Genomic DNA, 11,037 nt, shown 5'->3' on the forward strand with positions numbered 1-11,037 from the left:
TCCCAAAGGTGTGCAAGATGGCCTTGACGGAGGTCAGCTCGTCCTCGTCTAGGTGGCAGAATAAGACAACATCATCCGCAAATAGGGAAATGCTCAAGGCGATCCGCCTGGGGGTAAGGCGACGAAGAACTCCCATGCTGACCGCGTGTTGCATGAAGGTGTTTAGCGTGTCGATGACCAAGATGAACAACATGGGGGAGACGGGATCGCCCTGTCGCAGCCCCTTCTCGTGGAGGACCGGTGGGCCTGGTTTCCCATTAATGAGAACTCTAGTCTTGGCCGTAGAGAGAAGGATGGAGATCCACTCACACCAACGATGCCCGAATCCAAGGTGCTGCATGGTCTCGAGCAGGAAAGCCCAAGAGACGGAGTCGAAATCTCTAGCAATGTCTAACTTGAGCATAGCTCGCGGGGCGCGAATCTGATGGAGGTACCGAGCTGTCTGTTGCACCAGCAGGAAGTTGTTGTGAACCGAGTGCCCAGCCACAAACGTGCTCTGGTTCGTGGAGACAAGCTCACCGAGCCTCGGAGTGAGGCGAAGCGAAAGCACCTTAGCAAAAAGTTTGGCCACGAGATGAATAAGGCTGATCGGCCGGTAATCAAAGAGTGTGGAAGCGTCAGCTTTTTCGGCAGGAGAACAACAAGGGCCTCGTTGAGCTTATGGAAACCATGCCCGTTGCCCGTGAAGAGCTTATCAAAGGCCTCGCAGAAGTCGTCTTTGATGATTGGCTAACATGAACGAAGGAACTCCAAGGAGAATCCATCTGGGCCCGGTGATTTGCCCGTGGGGAGCTGCTTGACAGCATTCCAAATCTCATCCTCGAAAAAAGGTCTCTCGAGCTCGGAGAGGTTGAAGTTGCGCCTATCCATGACGCCAAGGTTTAGGGTGAAAAGACGCTCATCGGCAGCGCCAAGGATGCCCGAGAAATGCTCAAAGGCCGCGCGAGCAAGGCCCTCCTCGTTGCGGATCACATCATCTCCAACACGCAGCTCGGCGATGAATTTCTTTTGTTGTCGATGCACGACATGGATCTTGTGGAAGGCAGAGTTAGTTTCCCCATCCCGGAGCCAGGCAAATCTAGTGCGTTGGCGCTGAATAGAACGCTCCAAGGAAGCTAGACCAAGGTAGGCTCGTTTGAGCTCCCGGCGAAGCCAAGATTCCTCCGGGGAGAGGGGGCGTATGTCCTGCGCGGCATCCAGGCGCGCGATGAGCTCACGAGCAATCATCAGCTGGATTGCAATATGGCCAAGCTTCTTGGCGCTCCAGCTTTGAAGGTTCTTGGCAGTAGCTTTGAGGCGAGCGTAGATGCAACGGAACGGGTCCGGATCCGGGGGCACCGAGGCCCATGCCCCAGTTACCATGGCCTGGAAGCCCTCGAGCTTGGGCCAGAATCGCTCGAAATGGAAACGCCTGGGGGCCCGTGAGCGCGGGGTGCAGTCGACCACTAGGGGGCAGTGATCGGAAGTGGTGGAGGCCAAGCAACGAAGCATGCAAGTGGGGTGCGCCGTCTCCCAGGAGGGGGTGCAGAGCACTCTGTCATTGCGCACAAGCGTCGGGGAGTCCTGCTCATTCGACCACATGTACCGCCGGCCGTGAAGGTACATATCATGGAGCTCCATGTCCGCCACAAAGCGCCGGAAACGATGCATGATGCGACGGTTCAGCCGGTTGTTGTTCTTGTCCTTGGTGCTTAAGATCATATTGAAGTCTCCCCCGAGCAACCAAGGGCCGGCGATAGTGTCACGGAGATCGTGTAGCTCGTTGAGGAAGGTGATCTTATCGGTGTCCCCTTGCGGTCCATACACTCCCGTAAGCCACCAGTGTTGATCTCCGGAGGGCGATGTCACAAGGAGCGTGACGTGGTGGTCACCGATGGAAGGGTTGGAGAGAGTCACTAGGGTACGCTGCCAAGCAATGAGAATTCCGCCACGGGTGCCGTCCGAGGGGAGAAAGAAGAAATCCTGGAAGCGGGGGCCAAAAGTTTCAATCACAAGATCCAATGAGACCAACGAAAGCTTTGTTTCCTCGAGGCAAACGATACAAGGAGGGGAAGCGGAGAGCGCGCTTCGGACGGCCGTATGCTTCGCGCGGCTATTCATGCCACGGACGTTCCAAAAAACAATTATCGTACTATCCATACAGAGAGGGGGGGCCTAGGTGGTGATGAAGAAATGCGACAGTCAAATCTCGACGAGGCGTGGCTCCCTCTCAGGCCTGGTCGACGACGTGATGCTCTCAAGCAACTAGCGGGGCACCGACCAGCTGTAAAAGTCCGCAAATGCATGGACAACGTCTGCAGCCAGAGGCTTGGCAAAGAGCTTGGCATACTGCTCAAGTGCCTTGGCAGAGACGGGCTCATCGTCCTTGAGGATCCCGAGTCGACGAAGGAGGACGCGCTTCGCTTTCGTCTCCAAGTCAAGGCCCCGGTCTGCCTTGGCAATCCGGTCGCTCCGACGCGGGGTGAAGTCTATCGGGATGGCACGTCGTCGTCGGGGGCCAGGGGATGGGAGCAGCGCAACGGTAGGGACTTGCACTGCCTCGATGAATTGCTGGAGGGGAGGGGCTGGTGCCTGGTCTTGGACCGAAGTGGCAGCAGTTGGCTCATGCATGGCCTGGCTAGCAGGTGCGGCATGCGAGGAGACTTGCCCAGCATTGCATGGGGGCGGGCTTTCCCCATGCATGGAACGTGAGGTAGTGGTAGGAAGCGCCAAACCAGGTGGGGCCATGGAAGCGACATCCCCATGCACCGCCAGGCTGTCAGGGTGGGTGGTAGCCAGGGCGCAGATCCCGGGGTTCCTGACAGGATCAGAAGCACTAGTCGCCAACGACCGTGCGAGGGGGGCAGAAGATGGGGATTCGAGGCCCGACGTGGGAGGGATGCCGCCAATCAGCAGCTGGCGCGGAGGCGTGGGTGGTGGGCCATGCACAGGATCCTCGCAGGAGCCCTCGATTGGCGCAACAACAGGATGCTGGCGCACTGGCATTGGATCGTCCTGGAGCACGGGCCCGGGCACAGGGCAACCCGCTGATTGGGCAGGGGCGGCGCTGGGGGGAATTTCCTGGCCGTTCTCGGCACGAGCCAGCGCCGGGTTTCAAAATTTGAAACTAGTCCACGGCGCGGACTGGCAGGTGCTTTGGCGCGGAGCGGTTGCTTTATCCAAAAGCAGCGGGAAGGACAAACGCTGCTGAGGAGGAAGCCTGGCGTTGTTACGTGGGCGGAGGGGTAGGGGCCCAACACGCCTTGGTAACCGCGAAAGGGGGGGTGGCAGCGATCGCGGTGGCGCCGGCCGCCGTGGGCGGCCCCAGCGGCGCCGGAGCCGGAGTGGCGTGGCGGGAAGTCGTGGCAGCGTGGCCACTTGCGCGGCAGAGGAGGGGAGTCGCCGGCATCGTCGCCTCTGGCCTCATCACCATCAGTACCCGGCCTGGAGGGTGGCGGTGGCGTCGGCGGGAATCTGTAGTCTTCAGCCTGGGAGACATGAATTGCGACCGGGAACCGTGCCAAGGTGAGGGCAAAGCGGCTCACAGAGTCAGTCGAGGCAACGAGCGGCACGCCGTCATCCACCGGAAGAAGCAGCTCGGAGGTCCGAGGGATGGCGTCGGGGTTCAGCGTCCACGCCGTGAGGCGAAAGACGGACATGTCGCTGCCAATGGCAGTCTCAGGAGCAAGCGCCTCAATCATGCAGTACGGCGCGAGGAGGGTCTCGGCCGAGGAGCGATGCCACCCGTGGTCCGGGATCCCGGTAATCTCGATGAACACGCGCATGCGGGCGGAGACAAGCTCGGCGCCGGCGAGGTTGCCCCATGGGCTGAAGAGTAGGCGGAACTTGCGCGTGCGCAGGTTCGTCGCGGCGACACGAGCACGAATTTCTCCGGAGCGGAAGCGGACCAAAAAGTCCTCGGGACGACGGTGCACGGAGAAGTCGCGTGCGTCCAGGCCGTGCCGCGAGGCGATGGCCTCCGCAACCTCGGAGCTGGAGATGCGGGTGCGGTTGCCCGTGACAGTGACGATGAGCGCGCGGCCCAAAGCCGCCTCGGCATCGCGCTCCTCGGCAGACAACGGAAGGTAGCAGATGGCTCCGGCCGGGCGGAGCGAGGGGTGGCCGGAGAAGGGGACGGGGCCACGGGCGGAACCCTGGGAGTTGCCAGTGGCGCACAGTGAAGGAGCAGGGCAGGTCTCCGTGGCCTGGCTGGTGAGCTTGCATCGGGGGACGGAGAGGGCTCGTAGGCGTTCGGGGGCGAGGAGGCGGCGCCGGCCCCGGAGGCAGACCCAGGAGAGGCAGGGCGGCATGGCCCGGCCACACTGGAGGCCGAGGACTCCGGGGAACACGGGCGCGGGCGCTTGGCCGGGGGAGCCACGGCAGCGGGTCGGGGGCGGGGCTGGGAGGAGGCGCGGGCGATGTGGCCGTAGAAACTGCAGCGACGGCAGTGCCAGTCCCGGCGGCACTCGGAGCGAGGGTGCCCCGGGTAGAGACACTTGGAGCAGGCATCGGCGTCGCAGCGCACAGGGGGAGGAGGGGAGGCCGGGCGGCGCGGCGGGGCATGGCGACGGGGCCTCGGCCGGTGCTGGCGCGGGGAGTGGAGCCGACGGTCGCGACGGCCCCTGACAATCTCCCAGGGCGCCTCGACGGCGGGCGCGGGCTCCTCCACCGGGGGCACGCGGTGGATCTCCGAGCGCGGGATCCGCCTGGGGGCGACCATCGTCGCCGGCACAGGGGATGACACACTTGATATTTCTCAAACTAGTGAAATCCATGTCATCAATCGCGCACATTCTCTCATCTCACATGTCCTTGCATGCAGACATAGGAGCACTAGGAGAAGCCATGTTCCGATCTATGGGGGGCTTATGCTTCTTCAAGGGGTTTACCTCCTCAATGTCGCCATCTGATTTGTGCTTCCTTGGCATTGTGACCTGACACAAGAAAACAAAGAAAGTGAGTATATAGGATACATAGCTGCTGAAGAAATAGACACACACCTATTACTTATGATACACTAGTAACTTATGAACATACAACAAGGTAATTGATGCACAATAGAGATGGGAGAAAAAAACTATTTTAGTAGATATTGAAGACCTGAAAAATGCTTATGATACACTGATAAATTGTATGTATCAGGCAAGATAAATTGTCCATATGAAGGATGGCAAAAACACACACACACATACCAAAAATATATTAGACAATATGGGATTGAGTATTGAAAGCACGAACTTGTTAATTTTACAATGGATTGCTGACAAATTGTTCACATGACTGATGGTAATTTTTACAATTAAGATCAAGTAAGTAACAACACCAAAAAAATCGAATAGACACACTAGCAGGAAACAACATAAGATACGAAAAATGGTTATGAATAAAAAACACCAAACACCACTGATAACTTTAGAACAATAATCCATCATGATAAGCAAAACACAACCGAGATGAACTGCCTATAAAAACCTAAAAATCTAGGCCCCTTGTTTTACTCTTATAGGCGCCAAGAATCGACAAGAGAAGAGACATCGCTTGTTGTCGATGGAGAGAGAGCGGGGTGGAGCGACATAGAAGCAGAGAGCGGAGTGGGTGCGCGGTTACGAACATATGCGAGCGAGTAGGGGATTAAGTGTGTGGACGATGTGGGAGACGGTTCGAGGGGGGAGTGGGAGAGGGCCCGCCCGCCAGCGACAGAAGCAACAAACACTCTCGTACATGTAACATTCGACTTGCATGGAACCAATCGCGAGCGTCGGATCAAAATGAACGGCATCTAGCTCGTGTGGTATATTTGCAAAAATGATTTGGTTTGCCACATACATATTTCATTTATTATATACATGATCAACCTTTTTCATAGGCATTGCGAAAAAGGCACGTCTCTCTAATTGGTTTTGGTGTTGATGACGACCTTTTTTGCGGATTACCCGTGTGCATTAAGCATTTCGGAGATTCATATCTATGACACAAGATGGTTTGATTCTCCTCCTAGGAAAAGAGCAAAGAGGAATTTTCTGGCGTTTATTCTCTTTTGATTTGAGTCGTAGGGAATCCATTCTATTAAGAGGGTGTCCGCATTGGAAGGTAGGGGTGGATTCAACACACACATCCTATATGCACCCATGACACCTTCCCCTACTTTGGAGCATTCTTTCTATTATGATCCGGCTATACTGGTATCTACCAAGCGGTAGTACCGCTGGTACCTGCGGTGGTACCGCTTGTGCGGTACTTCCGTGCTATACCGCGTCTACTACTGTTAGGGTCTTTTTTACCCTTTAGTAATTCGCAATAGTACAACTGGCTCCTAGCAATAGTACTGCTTGTGTGATACTTCCTCTCGTGTGCCACACGTTCTACCATGAGGGTCTCTGTTGCCTTCCGACATTTGTGGGTAGTACCGCTGGCATCTATGGTAGTACCACTTGTGCGGTACTTCCGCTGTTTGTGTGTCGCGTACTATCGTGGGAGTCTTTGTTACCCATAGGCAAATGCGTGGTAGTACCTCTTATTTGTGCCGGTAGTACTACTCCGGTAGTACTAACGTGTCGGTTCCGTGCTGGTCCTCCATGGGCTCTATAACACTCCCATGTTTACCCGTAATACCGCTCCGCCGAGCGATAGTACCGCTTGAGCATTTTCAGAACATAACAATTGGATTTTCCCACCCACGCCATATAAATAGTGAGTCTTCTTCGCCAAAGAATCCCTTCTTCCTCCACATTTTGCTCTATTATTGCTCAAGCTCCAACTTGCCTGATCTCCTTTCCTAGCCAGCCAAACTTGTCGATTTGCTAGGGACTAAGGGATGAGACCTAGATCTACACTTCCACCAAAGGAGAATTGAATCCCCCATACATTTTTTATGGATCTTGTTACTCTTGGGTGTTTGGCACCCTAGACGGAAGAGGTCACTTCGAAGCCACATTCCATTGCGGTAACTTCGTGGTGGTGTTCGGAGCCTCCAATTAAGTTGTGAAGAGAGTCTCAACCTAGTTTGTAAAGGTTCGGTCGCTGCCCTCAAGAGCGTGAGGAGAATAAGGTGGTTCTAGTGACATCTTGGGGAGCATTGGCCTCCACACCTCTCCAACGCGGATGTACCTCCCCCAAAGGAGGGAACTTTGGCAACATATCCTTGTCTCCATCGACTCTACTTGCGGTCACTTTGTGTCTTTACTTTGTGAAAGCTTTTATTGTGTGTTTATCTTGTGCTTGTCATATAGGTTGTCACCTAATTGCTTATCTAGACAACCTATTTTCTTGTACCATCAATGGTTGAGAGACTTCAGTCCACGCTTGCCGATGAATTTGTCGGCGTAGGGCTCAAAATGTTTGTACTCATGGAACCAAGTGTGAATGTTGGCCCACAATGTTGAGCTCTTTTGCTCTGTGCCATGGATCGGATCGATGCTAGTGGTCAACCACGCATTGCAGAACAACTCGCCCCCCCTCGTGTTGAAGCTGTCTCGGATCGGCAACAAGTTCATCCGGATCGTCGTTCTCACCGTCCTCCTCCTACTCATGCTGGCCGGTGGCCTAATCCGGATATGTGTACGTGTCTGACTGGGTGTACGTATCAGACTGGGTGTATGTGCCCGGCCACGTGGACTTCAAGTCATCCACCTGCCCGTCCTTGTAGCAGCCTCCACTGACGCCTTCGTCGTGGGTCATCTCAAACATCTGCCTGTTCGCCTCATCGTGTGACAACTCATCCGCTTGAGGCATACCCTCGAACAGCGCGCGGGCACCGAGTTTCTCCATGCCTAGTGTCGGCGTCCGGACACAGCCCAGGAGAAGCTCACGTGGTCACGCCCAGCGCTGGAATTGAACGTGAGGGGTCCCTGCTTAGCCACTTTAAGTATCTTGTACTTCCTTCGTCCTAAAAATAAGTGAGTTATATTAAGGTTGAGACATTTATTTTGGGAGCGATGGAGGGAGTATATGTATAAGCGCGGAAGAGGTAAGCAATGTCTCCATCCATCTCACCCGAACCACAAAACCTAACCTATAGTTTACCGGCCGCAAGGCCAATCTGATTGAAGAGCCTGCTCCGGCCTGAGCTGCTGTATAGCTCAGTCGACGTTGACACTGAGCTTGCAGGTCAATGTGGCAGGCAGACGCAGTACAAGATGGAGCAGTATTTTAGTCGGAATCATAGCAGGAACGCAACTGCTTCAACCGGTTCTTTCCATTTGGAATCAATCCATGCAGCAAGGTGCGTCTCCCCCTTCGGCCGAACGTGCCCGGCGGCCTGTCGGCCTGTCATCGTGTCCTTCCGTTTGGCCGAGCGTGCCCGGGCTGTCATGGTGTCGTTTTCGCCATGGCCTAACACCAACAGGGAGGGAAGACACGACAAGGCATCAGCAGACGGATACGGCGCCAAATAAACTATTCTTCTTCATGGAAATGAAACAGGTCCTGCACGCCTATAAAACAGCTCTTGCTCGCATATTGCTAGCCATCGCATTCCCGCTCGACCGGCGTCCGGAGTTTGGAGAGTGCTGTTTGATCCACCTCTGGCCGCTCCCGCTTGTAGTAGTAAGAGCAGAGTCAGTCGACGCACCGTCGGGACGCCAGCAAAATGCGGACGACCACCATTGAGGATTTGCCTGCCGACGTGCTGGCCTGCGCGCTGCGCCGCCTCGACGGCCCGTCCCTGGCCGCCGCGAGCTGTGCTACGGCAGGTCTCCGCGCCATCGCCGCGGACCCGGCGACGTGGCGCGCCCTCTGCCTCGCACAGTGGCCGTCGCTGGACCTGGAGACCCTGCAGCAGCACAACATCCTTGGCTCTGCGGCCGTCTCTCCACCACGCCTCTTCGCCGACGCCTTCCCCTTCCCGTCCACTTCCACTTCCACGGAAGCCGCGGCCGATCAGTGTCTCCCCGGTGAGCTGATCTCCGCCGTGGACGTGTACCACACTGAGAATGGAGCGCCCCGGCCCCTCTTCTCACGGGTCGTGGAGACCTCCACGTCGTCCTCGTGGTTCCTGGCCTCGCCCTTCCGCGTGGACGCCGTCGAGTGCAAGGACCCGGTACGGATGGCCTCGGCCTCGTTCTCTCCGGCGGAGCTGGAGCTGAGCTGGATCGTGGTGGACCCCCGGAGCGGGCGGGCGGTGAACGTGTCGAGCCGGCGGGCGGTGGCCGTGGACAGGCACTGGTACACGGGCGAGACGCTGGTGCGGTACGCGGTGGTGCTCGGCGGGAGCAAGTTCGAGGCCACGATCACCTGCTCGGAGGAGGCCGGATGCCTTAACCTCAGGGAGGTCAGCCTGACCGTCGAGGACGCCGACGGCGCGGCAGTGAGCGGCGAAGGCAGCCTGCGGCTCCTTGCGGCTGCGATGGAAGCACCGAGGAGCAAAGCAGGGGAGAGGGAAAGAGAAGAGGCCAAGAGGAGGTACGAGGAGTTCGTGAGGAGCAAGAGGGGGCGGAAGGAGTCCAAGGCAAGGCGGGAGGTGCTCGTCGACTTGTGCTGCTCCGCCGTCAGCGCCGTCGCCGTGCTCAGCTTCCTCGCCTCCGTCGCGCTACGCTAGAGTCAGGGACCGGACATGCATCTGTACCTCGTGAAACATGTACTGCAGTTTTTCTACTAGAACAGATGAGCAAAAAAAGTACAGAGATTTGACTACTGACAGTGAAGCGAACAATCGAATTTCTTTTTACTGTTGGGCCTGAAAATTCAGGCAGTTGACGGTGGTCTACTCTGCTTGGACTATTCTGTCAAAATAGTCACCAGGGGAGGCTAAATTTCGTGTTTTGACCCTTTTCACATAGAAATTCAGGATCTGACCTTTGTTGAAAAGAATTTCGGGATCTGATACTTTTTCCTGCCGCCAGGGGTTCTGGCGGTAGGGTTAGACAACCTACCGTCAGAACCTGCAGCGGTAGGATACTTATCCACGTCAGCAGCGTTAACGGTCTCCGTCCCACCCTACCGCCGCTGGTCCTGGCGGTAGGCTGTCCGACCCTACCGCCAGGGCCCCTGGCGGTAGGGTTTAGGGCAGTTATAAGCTGTGAGCCGCCCCACCCCTCCCCCTTCTCCCCCAACCAGCCGCCCCAAGAACAGAGGAGTTCTTCCTCTCGCCTCCTCTCTCATCTCCTCCACTCCCCCCTCTGATCTTCATCGTTTGTTCACCGTTTTTGCGGATCAAGATGGCCCCGAAGGAAGCAAAGTAAGCTCCTTCGATCCCTTCAATTAGTTTTAGTCAAATAGCTTCCGATTCGTCACATTATTTGATTCAAATCACTCCCCTTTTTGCACTAGTTTAATTATTTTGAATCCTAGGATTGATTTAGGTTGATTCTAGATGTTATATTGTGTTAGATATGAACTCTAGTCACTAGTTGGTATGGTTATGTGAAGATGAACCCTAGTTCATATTATTTTTGGAGGATTTTTTTGGTATGACGCATGTTGGAGGAATTTATTGTGATATGATGATGCATGTTGATATGCTATTATGCAAGTAGTGGATATAGTTGGAGAACAAATGTTAAATCCTCAAGATGAACCTAGTTCATAATTTTTTGTGTTAAAAAAAATTATGATATGATGAATATTGGAGATATGATGCATGTTGGATGTGGTTGGAGAAATATGATATGGTATGATGCATTTGACCACATGATGAACCCTAGGTTTAGATTTTTTTTCAAGGTGATTAACCTTTGTGTGATGAATCTATATGTTCAGGTACAAAAGCTTGGAGCAAGCACCGCCGACTCCATCACCGTCTGCTCCTCCCACTCCTCTCCAGCACATTCCATTAGAGATGCCACTCCTGTACATGTACGAGACCTTCCCCGAGATGCTACAGCCGGTGGGATCCGGTGGGATCTGTCTCAGACGAGGTCCTAGAGGCCACGAGGGCAAAGCGGTGGCACAAGAGGGCAGAGCGGATCCTTGACGATGTCATGGCTTGGTCGCAGAGCGTGAAGGGGTGGAAGGAAGTGAAGGCAAAGATGGAGGCAGATCCAAGTATCTGCCGTGTCCATCGGGAAGCGTGCATTGAAGTGGCGCAGAATTACGCCAACTATCTCCTGAGCAATTTGGGCC

General features: G+C 55.4%; 1 protein-coding gene across 1 annotated transcript; it reads left to right on the plus strand.

Moving 5' to 3' along the window:
* Nucleotides 1–8,468: 8,468 nt before the first annotated feature.
* Nucleotides 8,469–9,578, plus strand: LOC123108233 (probable F-box protein At2g36090). The gene has a single exon (XM_044530063.1). It carries the CDS (start codon nucleotides 8,567–8,569, stop codon nucleotides 9,512–9,514), a length of 948 nt encoding a protein of 315 aa, XP_044385998.1. The 5' UTR covers nucleotides 8,469–8,566; the 3' UTR covers nucleotides 9,515–9,578.
* Nucleotides 9,579–11,037: the final 1,459 nt, after the last annotated feature.

The sequence above is a fragment of the Triticum aestivum genome, chromosome 5A (genome assembly GCF_018294505.1).
Source record: "Triticum aestivum cultivar Chinese Spring chromosome 5A, IWGSC CS RefSeq v2.1, whole genome shotgun sequence".
In the NCBI taxonomy this organism is placed as follows: Eukaryota; Viridiplantae; Streptophyta; class Magnoliopsida; order Poales; family Poaceae; genus Triticum; species Triticum aestivum.

Bases quoted from the DNA above. Each gene is read 5' to 3' on its own strand.
- LOC123108233 (XM_044530063.1), top strand. From the start codon at position 8,567: ATGCGGACGACCACCATTGAGGATTTGCCTGCCGACGTGCTGGCCTGC.